The sequence below is a fragment of the Anoplopoma fimbria genome, chromosome 9, assembly GCF_027596085.1.
Source record: "Anoplopoma fimbria isolate UVic2021 breed Golden Eagle Sablefish chromosome 9, Afim_UVic_2022, whole genome shotgun sequence".
Taxonomy (NCBI): domain Eukaryota; kingdom Metazoa; phylum Chordata; class Actinopteri; order Perciformes; family Anoplopomatidae; genus Anoplopoma; species Anoplopoma fimbria.
The window spans coordinates 29,097,889-29,119,709 of NC_072457.1; the positions used below are offsets into that span (position 1 = coordinate 29,097,889).

At 37.4% G+C, this 21,821-nt stretch overlaps 1 protein-coding gene across 1 annotated transcript; it reads left to right on the forward strand.

The window, feature by feature from the left end:
- Positions 1 to 10,027: 10,027 nt before the first annotated feature.
- Positions 10,028 to 21,421, forward strand: chrnb5a (cholinergic receptor, nicotinic, beta 5a). The gene is made up of 8 exons (XM_054604337.1): positions 10,028 to 10,088; positions 14,917 to 15,062; positions 16,414 to 16,458; positions 16,562 to 16,671; positions 17,166 to 17,692; positions 18,926 to 19,416; positions 20,523 to 20,668; positions 21,406 to 21,421. Exons 1-8 carry the CDS (start codon positions 10,043 to 10,045, stop codon positions 21,419 to 21,421), a joined length of 1,527 nt encoding a protein of 508 aa, XP_054460312.1. The 5' UTR covers positions 10,028 to 10,042.
- The last annotated feature ends 400 nt before the right edge of the window (positions 21,422 to 21,821 follow it).

The window sequence follows — 21,821 nt, forward strand, 5'->3', positions numbered from 1 at the left end:
CAAAAGGAAAGGTTACTATAATACAGAATGGCCCCTTTCAGCATCTGTACATCATACTATTGTTTTATAATTATTGATGCATTTATGTGTTCATCACTTTAAATGGTATACCAATCGAATTATTAACAACTAAATATATATTTCTATTTCTAATCACAATTCCTAATTGATCTGGACAATAACAGCTATTGAGGTACACATTTCAAAGATAGACATGTACTGTAAGACATGTACTGTAAATGAGGTGCTAGAGTGGATAAATAGCATAAAAAATACCTTTTTTTGTAAAAAACAAAAAAATCTGATCGCAATGGAGCCCCCTACTGAGGGCCAGGCTAACATCATCACAATTAATCCATAATCTTCAAAGAATAAGCAAACAAATAAACACAATAATATTCATGAAAAAAAACTAACAGGTTGGTTTTCTTCTCAACATAAAATTCACACAACTTAATTTGAGTTTCTCATTTCTTTGCAGTTAACAATATCAGAGTTTTCTTAACCACTCTCAGCTTACCTGACATGTCACTCAATGCCATGAATCGTTTTCAAGCAAACTCAGCGCTGATGTTGATATAAAAGACAAAGAACGAGAGAAAAGTGTCTGCTTGTAGTCTCATCTGAGTACTGAACTGTTCTGACAGCACTCTGCCTTCATGTCTTTGATTCCATGACATCATTGTGCTGCCTCTCTATGACTCTATGACATCATTGTGTTCTATTCCTCAACAGTGTTGGAATGGAGCTCCTCACTCACTAATTTACATATAGAATAAGGAAACAAATTAATCCAAGCAATGATAACAAACATAGGCAGGTCTTCTCACGTCCTCTTCACCTTTGGGTAGCTTTATTATGGCCACCCAAAGGCCGCGAACGCTGCTCCCTCGATGGCAAGCAGGTCGGAAGTTACTAGCACCTCGAGCCATGCCCACAAATAGTCCATAATAAGACAAAGGATAAGGAAGCAAAAAAGCATACTTAAAATCAGCGACTTGCACCAGGCCGAGCTGCACATCTGGAAAAAATACAAAAGATTTTTCTTTAATGTTGTGGTTGCGTACTGTAGCTTAAACAATAGAAACCCACAATTGCTAAAATTCTATGAAAATAAACCACCATGTCATCCACATTTTAGTATGTTCATAACAATAGACAATTCTCACCAGTACACACATATAGCCTCATCTCTGTTAAATTTGGCCAGGGAAGTTATTTGCTCATATTCAGCACACAATCTTATGACAGTGTCTTCAGCTTTTTTTTTCGCGACTTAAGCACTAAAAACAATTCAATCTATTAACATATGTAGTTTCTTTTTTTATTTTATCCTAAAAATCTCAAATTTTATTACATAAGGACTACTTTATGACGTGCCTCTAAAACTAGCTAAAACATTAAATGAATAATTTTGCTATAAATGAAAACGTTCTTAAAGTCACCGTGTAGAGAGACAGACCGACAGCATCAGAGGATGGAGAAGGGAACAGATCTTACACTACACTGGATGAGCTGTACCTTTGTGTCTGGGATGAAAACTTAACCCTTTATAATATTTAAATAAACTATTGTCAATGTTGTGGAAGAAGTACTCAGATCTGTAAGTAAAAGTAGTGAAACTAAAGTGTAAAATACCCTATTACAAATAAAAGTCCTGCATTCAAAATATTACCCAAGTAAAAATGCTAAAGAATTAGCAACAAAATATACATAAAAATCAAAAGGAAAGGTTACTATAATACAGAATGGCCCCTTTCAGCATATTGTACATCATACTATTGTTTTATAATTATTGATGCATTTATGTGTTCATCACTTTAAATGGTATACCAATACGAATTATTAACAACTAAATATATATTTCTATTTCTATCATCACAATTCCTAATTGATCTGGACAATAACAGCTATTGAGGTACACATTTCAAAGATAGACATGTACTGTAAGACATGTACTGTAAATGAGGTGCTAGAGTGGATAAATAGCATAAAAAATACCTTTTTTTGTAAAAAACAAAAAAAATCTGATCGCCCTGGAGCCCCCTACTGAGGGCCAGGCTAACATCATCACAATTAATCCATAATCTTCAAAGAATAAGCAAACAAATAAACACAATAATATTCATGAAAAAAAACTAACAGGTTGGTTTTCTTCTCAACATAAAATTCACACAACTTAATTTGAGTTTCTCATTTCTTTGCAGTTAACAATATCAGAGTTTTCTTAACCACTCTCAGCTTACCTGACATGTCACTCAATGCCATGAATCGTTTTCAAGCAAACTCAGCGCTGATGTTGATATAAAAGACAAAGAACGAGAGAAAAGTGTCTGCTTGTAGTCTCATCTGAGTACTGAACTGTTCTGACAGCACTCTGCCTTCATGTCTGTGATCCCATGACATAATTATGCTGCCTCTCTATGACTCTATGACATCATTGTGTTCTATTCCTCAACAGTGTTGGAATGGAGCTCCTCACTCACTAATTTACATATAGAATATTGTAAAGAACAATTACCTTCATATGCATGATGTAAGTTTGGGGATTCTTTTTTTCAAATAGGTCCTAATTGACCTGATTTTTTTGTGTTGAAACATACAAAAACATAAAACATAAAAAATAATTTCTGTCTATCTGGTCACATTATTCTCTTGACATTTAAAGTCTCATCTATTGTTTCCCCTCATAATACACAAAGACTTAGTTTGGCATTGTGCAACCCTGCCCCACATGTCTCTGCTCTGATCAGCTGCAGCCCCCCCTCTGGTTCTTCCTCCAGATCCACTTCTTCCTCTGACCAAGCACATCAAAAACACTTTACTTTATTATCTTCCTGTTGTTCCTGTCTGATGTCTGTCTGGTCAATGTTCAGTAACTGTTACTTTCCGTGTGTAAACCCCCCCACTGTTAAGTAATGCGTTTGGTAAATTATAGCTGAGGACTTGCACTCAAATTTAAGGATATTCATGTAATTTAACTCATCTGTTATCAGATGTTTTTATGATCATCAGTTAGACATTGAAATGTTTTTTCCATTAGGATCACAGACTGTAGTTTGAGGTTCCCCAAGAATAGCATATTCATATACTCTTGGGTAAACCACCTACTGGTGACTGTCTAAGGAAATAACTGGCTGATTTATATGTGTATTACAGGATTTATTCATTTTTACTTATTACAGTGGTTTAATCATCAAAATCCCAGTGACGCTTTTCACAAAATTCCTATCTTGACATAAATGTGACCATGTCCGGTGCCTGATGGTCTGCAGACATTATTGCTGCAGTGCTGTTCCTTGGCACATGACGTGGGCTAACTTTCCTTTGCAAGTCCCACAGCTATCTCATTTATGCTCCATTATGTCCCCATCCTCAAGGCTCAAGTGAAGGAAAAGGGCACAGTGATGATTTTAGAGTTGGCCTTCATATCTTGGTCCTTGAAGAAGATTGAGTGTCACTTGGTCTTGAGTAGCACATTGCTTCACCACACACTTTGAACTTGAACTGTACCTGCCCTCTGATGCAATGCAGACAGGCTTGTGGATGGGCCCAGTGAGCTTCTAATCATAACTATGATGTTGTTGTGATAGCTTCGTTAAATGTGTTGGGGATTTTGTTGTTGACTTCCACATATGTCACTAGGAGCATTCCAGGATGAAATTAGATGCTGATGCACAAACACGTACATGCAAAGTATCATTTTTCATCATTGTTCCTTTGTTGGTTATTTCAAAACCATGATCTGGCTGCAGACTGGAGGGCTAAACCATGAATAGGACCCAGTCATTAAGTCACCATTGCCATCTAGTGGTGATATATGTACGAACACATGATATTAATTTATCTCTTATCTCTTTTCAGGATTGAGTATGTTTTAAAGAGCTCTAACTTTTAGGAAGCTATATTTGAAACATACAACAGGTTTGTCATTTTACCTGTGTGTGCCATAGAAGCATACAATTCATGTCCCCTTGGGTCTACGTGTATCAACATTTACACTAGCTATAGAGCTATTGTGACAGGTTGAACAGAGTTATCATCTGATGTTTGACTAAAATTATAAAAAAATAAAAAAAATGCCTGATTGAGTGTTTTGAATCAGATCCAGACTGCTGTCTTGACATATCAGTAGGTGTTGTTTGCACCGAGAGTCAGCTAATCCACCTAATCTGTATGAAGCGCTTCCAAAACATCAGGAAAAGCAATCAGCTCCACTGAAATATCATGCCAAGAAAGAAAAGACATTCATTTTAAGGACTGCCTTTCAGAGACACCCCCTCCATTGCTACCTAGAGTGAACTTGTTTCATAAATCATACTCATCATAGTTTATTTATGACTGCAGTACTTTGGCTTTTATTTGTAGCACAGACATTTAGGTAACTTCTGTCTACGATCTTACTTTATTTTGTCTTTGGATACTTTTGCCTTGAGTTGTTATAATTTATATATCTTGAGTTGCCAGTGATCAAGGTTTTGTTGCTGGTTGCTGCTGCTGAAGGAAATATTGGCAAGCTGGCACAAAGGATACCAAACACTTAAGCAGAGTCTTTTAATTCAAAATAAATATATATATATATATATATATATATATAGTGGGGATTGAGAGTTTTAGTTTGGAGTTTTTTTTATTTTATTTCAGTAGTTTTGTTGGTGCTTTATGTTTTGGTTGATTACAGAAATAATTTGTTAATAGGCTAAAGCATGTAGTTAAGTTGGTAGTGTTTATATTTGTTACCCCTTTGTTTCAGAAATGGTCTGATCAGCCATTATATTCCCCTTCTGTCAGTTTGTTTGGATGGATTTAGTCTTAGTTGGGTCTTTTTAGTCTGTTCAGTAATGTTAAGAAAGCATGGCCTGAGTTAAATATTGTTTAGTTGTTCTCTTTTATGTGTCCAGAACTTCATGCTACTTTCATAAATTGTTTGTAGAAAATGTTGGTTAAATAAATGCCTATTTTTTGAAAACCCCATTGACTCTTCATGCTGGCCAGCTCTGCCCCTCACAGTAAAAACACAGACCACTATAGCACAGAGAAGCATGTTATCCATCTTTAGAACCTTTAAAATATATGGAGTGAACTGGAAACATGTAAATAGTCAAATCCAAAGGACTTATATAACATATTATATACTAAATCACCAACTAAAAGATAACTCAAATTATTTTCCAGCCATGAAACAAGAAGCACTTTTGCAAAAATATTTACTCTACAATGGAAGGTCACATAAGTTGGTGTGTAACGTTTGGCTGCATGCACTATACAAAATAACTAAAACAGGTTAATGTGTTATGTAAGAGCACAGAAGGAGGACTAAGGGTAAAAGCTCTGGGGCTTTGATGACTATGACTGTGATATATTACACCTGTTACCCCCCTCTGTTCATATGTGTGCATGAATGTATGCTCATTTGCCTGCTTGTCTAAAATGCTTTTTACCCTGGAGTCTCCTACACAACCTGTAGCTACAAGGTATTTACCAAAACTGCAAGTTATTGACCGAGCTTTATTTATCACTGAACTCAACCAGTGTCTGACTGGAACATGCCTATAATTTCATTGGCTCAGCAAAGATGGGAAATACTACCAGATTGTTTATTTAAACCAGTATGTTTATTTCTTGAATATTAGGCGATTGAATCAAATATACATTACGAAGCATACATTTGATATACATCCGAGACAGTAAACAATGCTCGTTTTATGGCACCAGGGGATTTACTGCAACCGGCGTACTGAAACAAATGTCTCTCAATCCTTCTTAAACCCAAAAGGAAAAGGGGTTAAAACTACACAGAGTAAGGTGGGAAAACGTTTATTCGGGAGCAAGTTACCGAAACAATGATACGCAACAGCAGTGGAGGAAGAAGAGAAAATATGTTTAGGTCTTCGTTTGACAAACGAAGTTTAGCAGTCAGAGCAATATTTTTGACTAGACAACTTCGATTATCTTTTTTTGGGGGGCAGAAAAAGGGCTTTGATTCTTCAAACAGTGGACTCTTACGGTTTAAAGGAATACTCCAGGAATGGACACATATTCAGACTTTATGAGTGCTTCAAAAGTAGGCAGTCACTAATCTTTTTCCGTCTCTCTTGGTACCCCGTAGGGATGTAAAGTTATTGTCTCAATATTATTAATAATAACTCACCTTCCACCCTCCCTCAGAAGGAGTGCCTCTTTGTTTAGTTTTTCATTACAATGTCAAAACATATCTGGATTGTCTTTGCAGTCTTGTTTGAAGATTTTAGCTGCGTTCCAAATCACTTTCTCTTTCTTTTTACTCTAAGTACATACTATAGCTGCCCTTACAAAGTATGTACTGTTACATAAGGTATGCTTTAAATTCTGACATACTACTTCCTCATAACATGGCCCCTTAAACTTTGACCCTCTTGCTCATATATCTGCAGCGCAAAGAATTGTGGGTCAGAATAGCCAAAAAAGCCTGCTGGGTTGCATACTACAAAATGTGACCAGATTTTCCCTGCACACGACCTCTACATTAGGACTCGTGAACCCATTAATACTTTTATTATTTCAGAAAACCATCATCCAGGGCCTAGCTGTTGCTTCTGCCCTCGAACCCATAAATTGAGGGTATGGCGTTAAAGACATGGATCTTTATCAGGCAGTGTGAAAAGATGCTAGTGGTTTGCATTATGTGAAATGTGACGTATTTGGAGCTTTACCCAGGGACCTAAAGTCAGGATATGACACATCTGCTGCTTCAGTTTTGTTAAAAAATATTTAAAAAATCAGTCTCTGGCCCTTTCCCACAAATTTTAGAAAATGTGATACCAAATTGCTGAGGTGCGCTTTTAGGGGTAAGCTGACACTGATATCGATTAAGTAGACTCGTGTTCTGTTTAATATACTATGTATAGCTAAGTTGTCTTTTTTTACACTCTAGATCTCTGTATTAGAAGGATTTTTAGGATGCTTTTTTAAGAGTTGACTTTTACTATTTTCTGAGAGATTGAGCCATTCATGGATAAGATTAGCACACTCACCTATTGTGACTGCGTGGGTGAGCTCATGAATTGGAAGGTAGGTTGTTTGTTGCATGCTCAGCAATCTATACAACATGCACACTCAGCAGCCCTTATCTGGACAAATACAGATTAAAAACCAACAGGCATAGAGCTCTAGTAGTAATGCCTTGATATATTGATCCCACCAAACAGTGTGTCCTGACTATAAATATATAAATGTGTCAGGTATCATCTTGGTGCTGTTATTTAGCTGCCTGAAGCTGCGTGTGTGAGAGAGAAAGGTAGTGATGGAGCGGCAGAGTTAGAGAGGCTGTTGTGAATTGCCGTAGCTGGGACGCCCTGGTGCCAGTTGACTTGACTAAATCAGACACACATTCCCATTACGGTGGATTGAAATGTCCACTCAGCTGTGAAAAGGAGTAATGTGTTAGTTATGTGGACTGGACTGTGATGAATGCATGCACATGCTAAACCCATCAATAATGTGTTAATCTCCTGTCAGTCTTTGTTTTGACATCATTATTTCTGTTTTAGGAGATTTTGTGAGTGAATACCATTAGAGGGCTGTGTATGTGTGTTTGAAAGGGGGTAAAAAAAAGTGTCTTCTGATTTGGAATCAATTATAAAAATGGGTATGATTTTTTAATCTTCTCATTTTTGACAATAAAACAATAAAATGTTTTAAACAAACCTCTAATTCCCCTGGCCAAGAAGAATCCATGCATGTGACTGTCATGCGACTGAATGTGCAATGGGTTATTCATGGGCAACAAGCAAAATATCTAAAAAGTGGCGCTGCCTTTTCAGGTCTTCTCCTCTTTATTGCTTTCACACCCAAACCTTTCTCTATTTTCACTGTAACTTCTGCAGCAAAGTGGCCTGCGACATGATTCTCCTCTTAGTGAGATGGCAAATCATAGCCACGTGTACCAACTGTTAAAAAACACTCTTATAAAGGCACGCCCGCACACATTATGCAACATTACTGCGGCTCTGATGGTAGATAATGTAGGATAGTAAAATGAACCAGACATTAGCTCCTCTATATAGGAGTGTCTTTCAACAGAACCCATACAATCAATTTCAAAGTAAATTATCTCTCAATAAAAGAAGATGAGCAAATTGTTATTCTTCAGAATAATTAGAGACACAAAACCTGCTGGTGGATAATGAATAAAGACATTTGTGGTTAATACAATTCCCACTTCTCACATTCTTCATTTTTTTGTGATTTTTAAAGCCTCCCTCTGCTCAAAAATGGGTTTTGCTTATTGTGACTTAACTGTGATGTTTGACCTTCACTTTGTAGAATGATGTATGAGAAGAGTTTAACAGGAAAGCTGTACTCACATTCATCTGCTAAAGGGGGAACGTTTCTCTTTTATAACCTTTAATCCCAGTTAAAGACATGTACATAGGATCAGGATTTTTTACGACATCCCAATTTGGAAGATGTGTGACGTGAAAACTTGACATCTGCATTACACAGACGCTTAGAATCTACTTCACTGTGAAGTCGGTGAAAGCAGTTTTGAAATGAACATAATAAGTTTATTGATAGAAAAAAAAATGTACTTTAATTTTTGTTATTTAACTTATTTGTGGGAACACATGTCGGATAGAAGTTGTGATTTAAAGTTTGAGGCTGATTCTTATTTTTCCAGATGCAGAGTGCCTGTGTGTAACGTCTTGCTCAGTGAAACTTTGGCAGGATATGTTGTTGTTATGGAGGATCAACCAGATCTGGGCTGGCCGTGGCTCAGAGGGTAAAGCAGGTCTTTCTATAATCACTGGTTCATCGGTTTGATCCGAGGCTCCTCCTGTCTGCATGTGTCTTTAGCAAGACACTGAACCCCAGGTTGCTCCCTGGGTGCTTTACAGCAGAACCACTGCCCCTAAATGCTTAGGAGTGGTTACACGCTGCCAGATTAAATGTGTATGTGATAATTAAAATAAAGTGTAATTTAAAATTTAATTTATAAATATCCTGATTAGCTGTTACCAACACAACGGCTACTTATCCTGCTCCGACAGAAGATATATACTTAATACTAAAATACGTGTCAAAGGTAAATAAAAAAGTAAGTGAAAGTAATATAACATACATATGCATTATGCACTTACAGAATGCATTTACTATAAAATAATAATGCAATATAAATTAAACAAATATATAAATAAAATATATATATATACAGTATGTAATAATAATAATAATAATAATGGATTTTATTTATATAGCACACTTTAAAATACAAAGAAATCTCAAGGTGCTGCACAGGGTAGAACAATCACAATAATCAAATATAATAATAAAACACTAAAAACAAACAAAAAATAAAATAAAATGTATATATGATATCCAGCTATCAAACCAGCTCAGAATGGATTGCTTCTTATAATCAGATGGGTGCAGGCTGCACATCCTCGGTCCTGTGCTGTTTCTTCATGACGTGATTCTTTTTCCAAGGAGCACACACACACACACACACACACACACACACACACACACACACACACACACACACACACACACACACACACACACACACACATCGGAGGAGAGCGAACCTAACGCAGGTGAGCGCTGCTGGTTGAATCCATAGATGAAGAAGTTTAATGTCTTTTCTTTGGGGAGGAGGGCTGGAAACAACAACCTTACACTTCTGTGGACTTCTGGCTTTGGATCGAGGGTTTAGATGTAGTCGTGCTGGTTTGTGGCTCAGTCGGCGGTGCAGGAATGATCAGCCCAGCTCCTCTAGTCGGCTATGAAATAAGAGAACAACATGTAATCTTTGACAGGTAATCATTTTCAACAAATCTGTTTAGCATATTAGAGAAGTTTCTTGGTTTGGGTGATTTTTGCGACTATTCAGGCAAAAGACGACGAACCGAGTGTGTGAACAGCTCAGATACAAGACAGAAGAACCCGATATACGGAATACACACAGTTCATAACAGCTGTTCACAGTCAAGGCACTTCTTTTTTTATTTTTTGGAGGAAAATATAACAAAGTGGCAACTTTGTCCAAGGAAGCAGAAAGGAGATGACTGCCAGCACTGTCCTCCTGCTCTTCATCCTCTCTCACACCGGTATGTTCTAATATATTTATTATTTTCACAAAGTTTGGATGTGTATTTAAGTGAGGTAATGTAGTAAAACTGTTGTTTTGATCAATTCTCCAAACGTACAGTATTGTCCTTGTGTCCTTTAGCCAGCATCCGTACATAACAATAAGACAAGACAAGAGGACGCTGTCCATGGTGCTGATACACTGACACAACCTCTCCATCATGAAAACGTCTTTCAAAAAGATGAATATACAAATGAATAGTCTCTCCTTCTCTCTCTATCTTTCTCTTTCTCTGCTGTTTCCCTCTCACGTCATCTCACACACACACACTGACACACACACACACAGGAAGTTGAAATGAGGTCTAAGGGAACTGCTGAATAGATAATTTCACTAAAGATAAATTAATGTAATGTCCTTTAGGTAATCATGCACACATAAGTCACATTAAAGGTGGCACTAATTAGATATGAACTTATAATCAAATACTGAGCTCTATCATTTAAAGTGCTTCTTTGCTTTAAGTGGTTCATTCAATCGTGAGAAATCTTTAAGCACACAGACTGAACAAATTACTGCTTTTTTAGCATGATGTGTCCAAATACATAAGTCATTTCATTTGTACAACACTAACTGCAATCTGTGTAACATAAGTGCTAATTCAATATGATAATTTAACGCCTTTCAATGGGATCGTATGTTGAAGAAATCATATATCGAGATACACAATTATGTGAATTGATAAGAATTCTGCTCACTGGAATACGCCATGGTCGTTAAAACAAACTATTGTCCTAATCTGATTGCTCCGTATGTGTGTGCACTCATGTAAACACAGGAAATATATATTTTATTCTTTTTAATGTCACTTTAAACTCTAATCAAATGTTGCACTTAAATTCCTAGTTAAATTATAAAATACTAACTACTTTTAATTTGTCATGTTTTAAGTGCACACAGAAGTATACAAAAATAGGCTGTACCATCTAGTTATTTCATATCCACTTTCATTTATTGAATTACCAGAAAACATGCTTTATCGCGATATATATTTTAATCAAGACATGAAATGACCTGTATCAGGATTAAAGATATTGGCCATATTGCACAACACTACTTGAAATAAACAGGTGGGAGTTCAATGTAGCCTATAGATTTTTCAAATATCTTTATATTCTTTAACAAGCAGAAAGATACATGAGGGGAAATCTGAAGCGATCATAATGCAACCCTGAAGTACTAAACAAACCCAGCGTTAACCTTGTGTTCTCTTTCGGCTACCTTGCTTTAGCTCTTTAGGGATAAAGAGACAACTTGTCATTTCATATCTATCCGTGTAGTTAGGGTCACTCTTAGATCTTTTTTTTTGACTGCAGCTGGCAAAAAATGCTGTGCAATTGCCTTTTTTGTTTTACTTTTGATTATTAATTTGATAATGTTTATCTACCTATGATTGTTACATGCTAATCTTTTCCCAACTTTTCACGTGCCAGGAATATCTTAGTGGTAAAAAAAAACTCAATTGATCTCTTTTATTGAAATGGCATTGTATTTGGGCTACTCGATTTCGTTACATAAACAGCCACATTCAAAATACTTTGAGTGCAAAACCCATCTTGTGTAGTTTATGTGTATTTGGAGAATATAATAAAATATTGTTTCTGTAAATAGTATAAATAGATAAACATTTTGTGTGCATGTTTTGTTCTTGTTGCCTTGATAACCTTGTGGAAATGTCCGTACACAACCTGTCTTACCAATCTGTTACATCAAATTTACATTGTTGTATAGAGACTGATGATACTCTGAGTCCTTTATGGCTAAAGAAAGAAACACTAACTCGAAGGACCCCTCTATAGCCCCAAAAGGAGAGGATGCTGTATGTCTATGACAACAATATTGAGTTTTTAAATAAAAGAACGCAGCCAACCCTCCGCATTTGCCTCAGAGACAGGGTTTTTAAAAACTGTGTAGTGATCATACTTTTGAAACACTTGTGAGTAAAAGCAGATGGCTCTTTGAATAATTTACAAAAGGCTATTTTATACCTACTGCCAGGAAAGCACTGTCTCCGGTCTTTTAGGCAGTGCATTTGGATGTCAACATCACTGTCCTCAAAGAGGAGCTTCCTTTCATAACTTGACCTTGATCCAGGTTTTCTTCTAAAGAGTGTTGACTGTTGTATACGTTTACCATGGAAATGAATCAGCTTGTAGGCTCTGCTTTAGCTTTAGCTCGTTGGCTGGACTTATCTTTCAATAGGACAAAATTATTGAGACAGAAAAAAAATCTGAACCATCAATAGTCACGTTTGCTGTACAAAAACAGGTGGACTCTGACGAAGATCAGGTATGACAGGCAGCATAGTCAAGCATAAGGCTGTAACCTCCATCAAGGAAAAGATACTCTGAAATCTAGGTTTGAATTATTTAAATGATGCAGTACACCAAGAAGGCACATAGTACTTTGCTGTGTCTGCCAGCATGTTGTTTTGAGTGTCTGCAGACGTGACTAGGCCTTGTACTATGCAAGGATGTCTGGCACAATTCCTCAGTGACAGCAGCTGTGTTTTAACTGAAGCTGTCCAAAACCATAGAGATTAAAAAATACAAAAGCCACAGTAGGCATATTAAACCACTCCATCAATTTTACACATTAGAAAGAAGTAATCCCAACAGACCTCTTTGCCTGCTCCTCATCTCTGCTCGAGGCTACATTAGCCACTACTAGCAAAACACATCCAAATTCAACAGAACCACATGCAGTCGAGTTACATATTGGGAAATTTGGGTGCCAGGTTTTGACAAGTGCATGAAACAAGGTCTCTGGTTTCTGCCCCATCAATTTTTATACTTTTTTTTAATGTGAGTCAGACCATGTTATAAGAGTGCAATGCTAAATTGTTGGAGTACTCTTTCCAAAATTAATTGCTATTACCTTTAGCTGGAATAACAAATGAATGCATAAAAGTATGTGGTCCAATGAATCTCAATAAAATGGGTCTGCCGGGATCAACTGCGAGTCAACCAGACACACAATTATGTTCCTATTCAACAAAACCACCATTTCGTTTTGAAGGAAAGTATTTTGTCTTTGATTAGCATTGCTTCTGAAGTATCAAAAAACAAGTTTCAAAGTCTGCTTAGTTTGAAGGTTGGGGTTGTCGATGGGTCAAAAATACACAGTGCTTTCACCCAGAAGACCTCTGTTTGTGTCCTGTGTCAACCAAGTACCATGGTAGCCTAAATGTAACCAGGTTGTTTATTTGCCAAAACATACCTTTTTGTGATTTTTTTTCTTTCAATTTTGTAGTAATTTTTAGCCAAACCATGATGTTTTTTTCTCTAAACCTGTCAACGTTTTTTGTTTTGTTCTGTTTCAGTTTACAATGTTGCGCACATGTTTGAAACTGTTTAATGCTGCAACCGTAATCCTGGAGAAAGCTTTTATTGAGTCTTGATTTTTGCTGCCAGTGGACAAAGGTGGTAGCTTTTCCATTAGCACCACCGCCTCATGTTTGATAGATCTTTATCTGGCTAGTGCATGCATTTGTTTTGGGAGCGAAAAGAGACACTATTTAATACCAATTTTACCGGGTTTTTTTAATAAGTACTGAGAAATAAAACACACAATGAGAATCATCCTTATTTTTTATTACTAAGTCTGTATTAAAACCAAAGTTGTTACCAACTTACTGCCTTTCCTCATACTTAGTACATATTTTCCAGATACAGGTAGCCAACCCAGTATTTCCCTGTATATGCTAAATAATGACAAAATGATTTGCAGGCTATAATCGAAACGGTTACCACACATATTCAAATTTTAAATACATTGATACCACTTAAGATAGCATCTTAATGTGATAACAGGCTCCATACTAGATTAACCTTCAGTTGAATTTACCAGTCTCTTGAACAAATATACATTTCAGGTTCTTACTTAATGGAAAGTAATTTATCCTCTGAAGTGAAAAGAAATTGCAGACTAAAGTCCCATTAAGTTCTAATAAATTCCCTTACCTCTCTTGCTTTTAAATAGCTGAAAACATTGACAGTGACTTGAAAGAGCAGGGTGCTGTGGTAAAAAGGAACATCTTTGCTCACTCAGCCTTCTCTTTCATAAACAGACAATTCATGTGGCACAGAGGGGGTGAAGCCGAGCAGATATTAAACGCTCTCTGCACTGTTGTCAGTTTGTTTGACAATGTAGACATAATGGCTGCGGAAGCCAGGAGAATGGGTCAAAAGCATTTTTCTTCTGACTTATTCATACGATCACTTTTACGTAACCAATAATTTAGGGCTGAGGAAACACAAAGCTTCAGGGATCCTCTCACAGTGATGGATGCATGACTGGATTTTTGTTTGTTATTTTGCTCTAAAACCCTGCAGTAAGGCGTGAGACTGCAAGACCCACCCACACACACACACACACACACACACACACACACACACACACACACACACACACACACACACACACACACACACACACACACACACTCACATTTTAAAATGAACACGTGATTTAGCCCTTTGGTAAATTTACTTCATTTACACCCAACTTGTTTATTGTTCATCATTCACAGTGTCACTGGACTGAAAACATACTGTGGTGGATTTCACGCTTGGAACCGCAACATACTGTACATGCAAACATAATATGGTGACATTTTTGTATTCAATGACTCATGCGAGACACACTACCCCTAGACAAATACTTCATTTTAAGCAGAGCAGTAAAGGTACATGCAAGTGTACCTGTATTGTTAAGATTTTAAATGGGTTTATAGCTCTTTAAAAATATAATGTTCTCCAACTCTCTGTATTCTGAATGGTCTGTAGGCAGCAGGGCAGAGAATGCAGAGGAGCGGCTGGTGAACTACCTCTTGGGTCCAGAGCGCTACAACAAACTGATCAGACCGGCTGTCAATAAGAGCCAACAGGTCACCATCTCCATACAGGTGTCTCTGTCGCAGCTCATCAATGTAGTAAGTATGTTTTTATACACGTAAACACATATTTGAGGCTTTGAGGTTTTGACAGACACTACCTACATTATCAATTTGATTACAGTGACATCCTGATTGTGACTAAATGTTTAAAGGAATATAACCAAAGCCCCTTTTGATATATTATCTTACTATGAATCTGACGTGAGAGCTTTGATTCATATCTGTTAAAGCTTCTAGCAATGCTTTAAAGGTTGCATCACAACTCTGTATAGACAAAAACCAACCTCTTTGTGTGCTGCACCATAATAGCGGCGCCACCACTATTTCACTGATTCACTGTGGTGGTGAATCAGTGTCTGCTAACAGTATTAACTGCTGACTTGAAGCCGAATGCATCTGAGGTTACTCTTAGTGACTTATGTATGGTTGGAGTAGATAATAAACAAGGATAAGTATGTATTTTAAATTTATTAAAGTAAAATTGAAGGCTTTTACAAGGACACAGCTGTGGCAACTACGAGCAACCAGGACGCATTCCGCAAAGAGAGACCATTGTGGTCATTAGGTTGCTCTAGTTTGAGCAACTAATGTTGTATTTAACAATAACGCCACAGTAACATACATTTATCCGGATAATCATCAGAAAATGCTTCAAACTGTTAAAATGGCACTAACGCATGCATCCATCACAAACAAATATTTTTATTTCATGGTGGAGGACTGTTACTGTTGTAATAATGTTTAATTTGGCTAAATGTTGATTTTTTTAACTTACTTTTAACTGGTAATGAAACAGTCTCAATGTAATACTGATGCCTCTATATGATCTAAATAAGTAGATGAGCCCATCAGTGAGAAGATTGACTATTTCTATATAATAATTCTTATTGCTTATCATCTGGGCCACTGTTGAATGACATCTCTACTGTTAGCACAAGACAGCTTATAATGCAGTCACCATCGTTGATTTCAATCATGCGATGCTTTAGCTTCCTGTCACAAACATATCCCACTTGAATGCATTTTGTTGCACTCAATCATACATAATTGACATCTGAAAGTAATGTAAATATTACAATTCATGTGTTACATTCTCTGACTTTTGACAACACGTTACAGGGGGAAAATACATTTAGCTCTGTATTTAATCTACCTTTGTGACATTTTGTGAAGGTTTTTGAAAGGAATGTTATTTTGCCACAAAATATTTATGTTATTGTGTCTGCCTAAAGGTATGCTCTGATATTTGGGTTTGACCTTTAGTGTGTTGTGCTGTATCCACGGCCAGTAGACAGCATTGTAATAATTCAACCATTCATCTTATAAAGGGATTTCTTTATGGAAATTATGCTTATTTAATGACAAGCTGACTATTGTTTTCTTGTAGAATGAGAGGGAACAGATAATGACTACCAACTTGTGGCTGTTTCAGGTACAATTTAATCTTTCTAACTGTTCAATGCCCATACAGTGTTCAACATACAGTATGTGGGTGTGTTTGTCAGTAAGGGAGTTTATTAACGCTTTCTCTGCAGGAGTGGAACGACTACAGGCTTAGATGGGACCCAGAGAAGTACGAGGGCATCAAGAAACTACGAATACCATCCAAACACATCTGGCTTCCTGATATAGTTCTCTACAACAAGTAAGTATACCAAAGAGTTCCACCAAAGAGAAGACCAATTTGTCCATATTTGATTGAGGTGATCTGGATCTATTATGCTGTGCTAGTCAGTGTAATGAAAGAATGCAGCTACAATAACAGCATGTGTGTTTTTGTGTGCGTGTAGTGGCATCATATAAATGGATAACTGTGTGGTATTGATGGAGTTACAGTATATTATTCTATAGTATTAGGAGGTTTTGCAACATTCACATCAGGGCTTTACAAGCAGAAAATCTGCTGCTAAAAAAAGCACGTTTCTCAATGGAGATTTTGTAATTAAAATGTTGCATTGTCTCTCTACCAAGCCATTTTTTTGTATGGTGAAGGGGATTAGTAAGAGCTTAATCAATGTCTACTTTTAATATTTTTCTTCAGACAATCATGAGGAAGAATTTTGTTTTTTCTGATTATTATCATTAAAGACTGAATCCATCCTCTTTCTAATCTTACCTCTCACCCACAACCTCTCACAGTGCTGATGGCGTGTACGAGGTTTCCTTCTATTGCAATGCTGTGGTCTCCAACACAGGAGACATCTTCTGGCTTCCTCCGGCCATCTACAAGTCGGCCTGCGCCATCGAGGTGCAGAACTTCCCCTTCGATCAGCAGAACTGCACTCTCAAGTTTCGCTCCTGGACCTATGACCACACTGAACTCGATCTGATTCTCACAAGCGACTTTGCGAGCCGTGATGACTTTACTCCGAGTGGAGAGTGGGATATCGTCTCACTCCCGGCGCGCAAAAATGAGGACCCCAATGACATCACCTACCTGGATATCACCTATGATTTTGTGATCAAGAGGAAGCCGCTGTTTTACACCATTAACCTGATCATCCCATGTGTGCTGATCACGTCGCTGGCTATCCTGGTGTTCTACCTGCCATCAGATTGCGGGGAGAAGATGACGCTGTGCATCTCCGTGCTGCTGGCACTCACTGTGTTCCTGCTGCTGATATCAAAGATAGTGCCACCCACCTCTCTGGCAGTGCCACTCATAGGTCAGTCATATTTATTTGCATCTTTTTACAGTTGTTTTGCAGTTAGAGGTGTGAACCATTTACCATTTACAGATGAGTCTTGTATCATTGGGAATGAAATAAACTTAAAAAAACCCTAAAAACTAAAAAATCTTAACATCTTAAAAACACACAAGTAACTTTTTGATATCTTTTTCAAAGAAACGGTTTAAAACCAAATATAACAAAAACATCCTTCAGTCAGATTTTGCTTATAAAAATCAAGATTTTGAATCTGTTATTATTAAAACTATCACAATTAGGTAGGATTTTTCAGCTTTATTTATGTTTCTTGGAAAAACTAGTTTGCCTTTCTGTGTAAAAAATGTATTAAAAAGTGCCAGCCTGTTCGTCTTCAAGCACCTCTAAAGCTCACTAATAAAGCCATGCTATCTAATTTATTTATCTGTAAAACAGCCAAAGTGTAAAATCTACAAGTTGTGACATTTAAGGGAGGTTATGTGTTGGACAATATTTTGCTCGGGTGCAGTGACTTCCTGGAGTCTTGCCATCACCACCAGGTAGCCAGGCAACCAACAAAAAAATTCCAGGCAGCCACTGATCCCAGGTAAGAAATAGTCTGGCTGATTGTGTTACGTTTGGGTAGAGCCAGAAGGTAGCCAAAAGGTCAAACTAATGCTTTTACAGTTTCACATTAAAGTTAATTATAAAGCCGAATAACACATAAAAATGCCTGCCAAGTTGATTACAATCAAGTCCTTGGGGCTCCCATTTTATTTTACTATGATATTTGCTGTTGCTATTTGCAAACTCACATCAAAAACCTCAAGGGGAGTAATCGCTTCCTTTTCCAGCATGCTTTTAATGTGAAACATTTGTAGGAAGTCCTCTCTTATTGACAGCATCTTCACAACAAACAAAAAAACAGCAAAGTGGAAGCCTTTGGAATTGCTCAGTAAATGAAAAAAGTATTTCTGTTAAAATTGGAACCTCAGAGCGGCAAATTGGTGAGTGTGACATGGTTCTGATTGTTGTACTGATAGAAGTGGAAATGTACAGCCTGAAAAAGGTGAGCCATACGGGATCTTTTATTAGAGACTTATTTGTTCATGTTGGACATTACCGCCACAATTATTTGAGACTCAGTGATTATTCAAATACAGAGTAACACATGACTGACTGAGAGCAGTGTGATTTAAGGCAGCACCAATATTTATTTGTTCATGGTGGCATCTTTTTGTTTCTCTCTCTTAGGTAAATACTTGATGTTCACCATGGTGCTGGTCACTTTTTGCATTGTGACCAGTGTCTGTGTCCTCAATGTGCATCACCGCTCCCCATCCACTCATCACATGCCCGACTGGGTCAAACGCTTCTTCTTAGTCCGCCTCCCTGCCTTCCTCTTCATGAGGCGTCCAGGATCTTCCAACGTCCGTGATAAACTCCGCAGGAAGTATGCCAACCGGAGTACCGTCGGGAAAAACAATTCCCAAAGCGGCACAGACAAGAGGCAGTATTCAAACATCAGACTCGGTGGGATCCGAACAGATGCCGACTCTATCTATGTGAATGAGGACTTGGCACACAAGTTTTGCTGGAAGGTGGATGACATCCCAGATGCAGGTGGTGGGTTTTCAGACTTCCGGAAGCCTTTGGCTGTTCAGTGGGATGCAGATGTGGAGGAGGCAGTGGATGGAGTAAGATACATCGCTGAACATATGAAGACAGAAGATGACGATGAAGGGGTGAGGAGATAAAGCCGTGGTCAAAAGAATACATAAGTGATGATGAGCAGGAAGAGATGGGATAAAAGGTTGAAAGAAAGGGAAGACAGAATACAGAACAATGACAGAAGAAAGGAGACCTATAAAAGCAGATTATGGAGATGGGTGATGACAAAGAATAAGGGCAGAATAAGGAGATTTGTAAAATAAATGAAGAAGGTATCAGGGCCACATAAGAAACAGAACATGCCATGTCTTAAATCATTCAGGATTTGCTTTTGTCCTTCTGTGACATTATTCCAATCTTTCAACTAATCTATTATTTTTCTGAAATGTATCAGATAACCTCAGAAAACCCTGCATACACCCTTAAGGATTTTAAAATTCCACCAAATCCCCACACTTAATAAACAGCTCGGCTGAGCTAAGTTACTTTTGCGGCTGTAACATTATTAGTTCTATAAATTAGTTTGGCAAAAACGTACACAATTTGAGTTGCAATGGCAGAGTAGCGATGTTCTTGTGTAGTCTAACTGCTTGTCGACTCCAGGAAGGCGATTAAAAGTTTTTTTGTTGCCAAGTGTGAAATAGATCAGATAAGACCTGGTCCAACTGTTTAGCATGGTTGCTCGTATTTTTCACCTTCAACAATACAAGAGACAATGATTACAAGAGGAGGACTACCCAATGTGTTTAGCAGACAATGCAATGCAAATGCAATCTCAGGTTATGTAGGTTGGGGCTTCTGCAGCTTAAGCATTCAGGACCTAGCTTCTAATATTACTTAGATATTCACACAGTGGGGAAATACTACAGTGGATATGCTAGGCATGAGTGGGTGGTCTTTTTATTACGGGGGTTGTAATCTAATGGCTAAGCTATTATTAGACAGTCTTGGTTCGACAGTTACTGTTTGGGGGAGGGGTGTAGCAAACAATCAGCTGTAAAATAGGTGGATTGTGAGCACACAAACCTTTAGAGACCCCTCACAGGTTTATGTTCTTCTGACCCAAAGGGTTAAAACATGGTGTTTCCCTGAAGGTCTGTTCCTACAAACTTACTTTAAAGTCGTGATGTGATCTGTGTTAACAATCTGTAACAGTCTTAACTTGTTGGTTTGGTTTCAGATCATAGAAGACTGGAAGTACGTAGCTATGGTGATAGACCGTCTGTTCCTGTGGATCTTCATCCTGGTGTGTGTGGTGGGAACTCTGGGGCTCTTCATGCAGCCGCTGTTTCAAAGCTATAACACTCCCGCAGCTGATGACACAGAGTGAGTCACATACAACCTCTGAAACATACATTAAAGAACATAGCAACATATCTCTTAACTTGGCAAAAACAAGTCATTAAAATGTCTAAAATAAGAAAGAAACCTCATGTTTACTGTATACCCGATCAATCTAAATGTTCATTTTTACTGTATTTGATTTTATCTGGTAACATGCCAAGTCACTTTGCAGTCTCCACAATTAAAGCTTTCCAAGCAGTAAGTGAAAGTGTTATCTTTCTAAACTGCATCTAAACTGCATCAGAGTTCATTAAAGCTCAAATCAAAGTGGATGAGATAATTGCGTGTTTTCAACCTGTATTACTGTTATCAGATTGACGATGCAGACTGATTGGCAGTCGGTTTAGATAGAGTATGGTTGAAACACGTATCTAGTTATTTATAAATAATGAGCTGCCTAAATCAGATGAAAAAGAGTTGATTATTGCTTTGACATTTTTCAGTTTGTTTTTTCATACTTACAATTTGCTAAGAATTGAAGGAATTAATGAACCAGAATCAATAAGCCCAAATCAATAAGCCAAATCAAAAGAGATAATGTCTAAATGAAGCCAAACCTGTAGTAGTTTTTTTTGGTCATGCAAACTAAAAAATCATCTTCATTTCAAACATTTCCGGGGTGCTGTCAGATACATAAATTACAGCATTCAAGGAGCAGGTGTTTACTGCATGTCTTCCAATCTATTTCTATTAACTATTTTGTGTTTTTCTTTTCATAGGTATGGAGATTTCTAAGATTTGTGTGACATGAAATAGAAAACCGCCCAAATAACCGTCTCTCATAGACACTATAACTGAGAAACTGCACAAGGTCTGGCTAATCTGACACATACTCAGCCTAATCAATGCAGCCAGCTACATAGGCTGTGTTTGTACCAGTGGACCTAAAACAACTATTTTCTCCTCTGCAGCACTGTTGATGTGAAAAATAAGACATTATACGACATTGTACCAATTGTTGGCAGAGTACAATGGGCCACCATTTCTCCCGTCTCAAACCCAGCTTTATTGTAACAACGCAAGAACAATTTGTCCCATCCACCTATTCTCTTCATAAAAATATTAATCCATCATATCTTTAGCTCTGTCCTTTTTCATGATCTGCTTCAGAGCATTGTGCCTCATCTCCACAATC

What these genes read in the sequence shown, in the direction of transcription:
- chrnb5a (XM_054604337.1), top strand. Translation starts at nt 10,043, where the DNA reads ATGACTGCCAGCACTGTCCTCCTGCTCTTCATCCTCTCTCACACCG. An exon ending in CTTCATCCTCTCTCACACCG is followed by an intron (nt 10,089 to 14,916) that starts GTATGTTCTAAT and finishes AATGGTCTGTAG; the next exon opens with GCAGCAGGGCAGAGAATGCA. An exon ending in TGTCGCAGCTCATCAATGTA is followed by an intron (nt 15,063 to 16,413) that starts GTAAGTATGTTT and finishes GTTTTCTTGTAG; the next exon opens with AATGAGAGGGAACAGATAAT.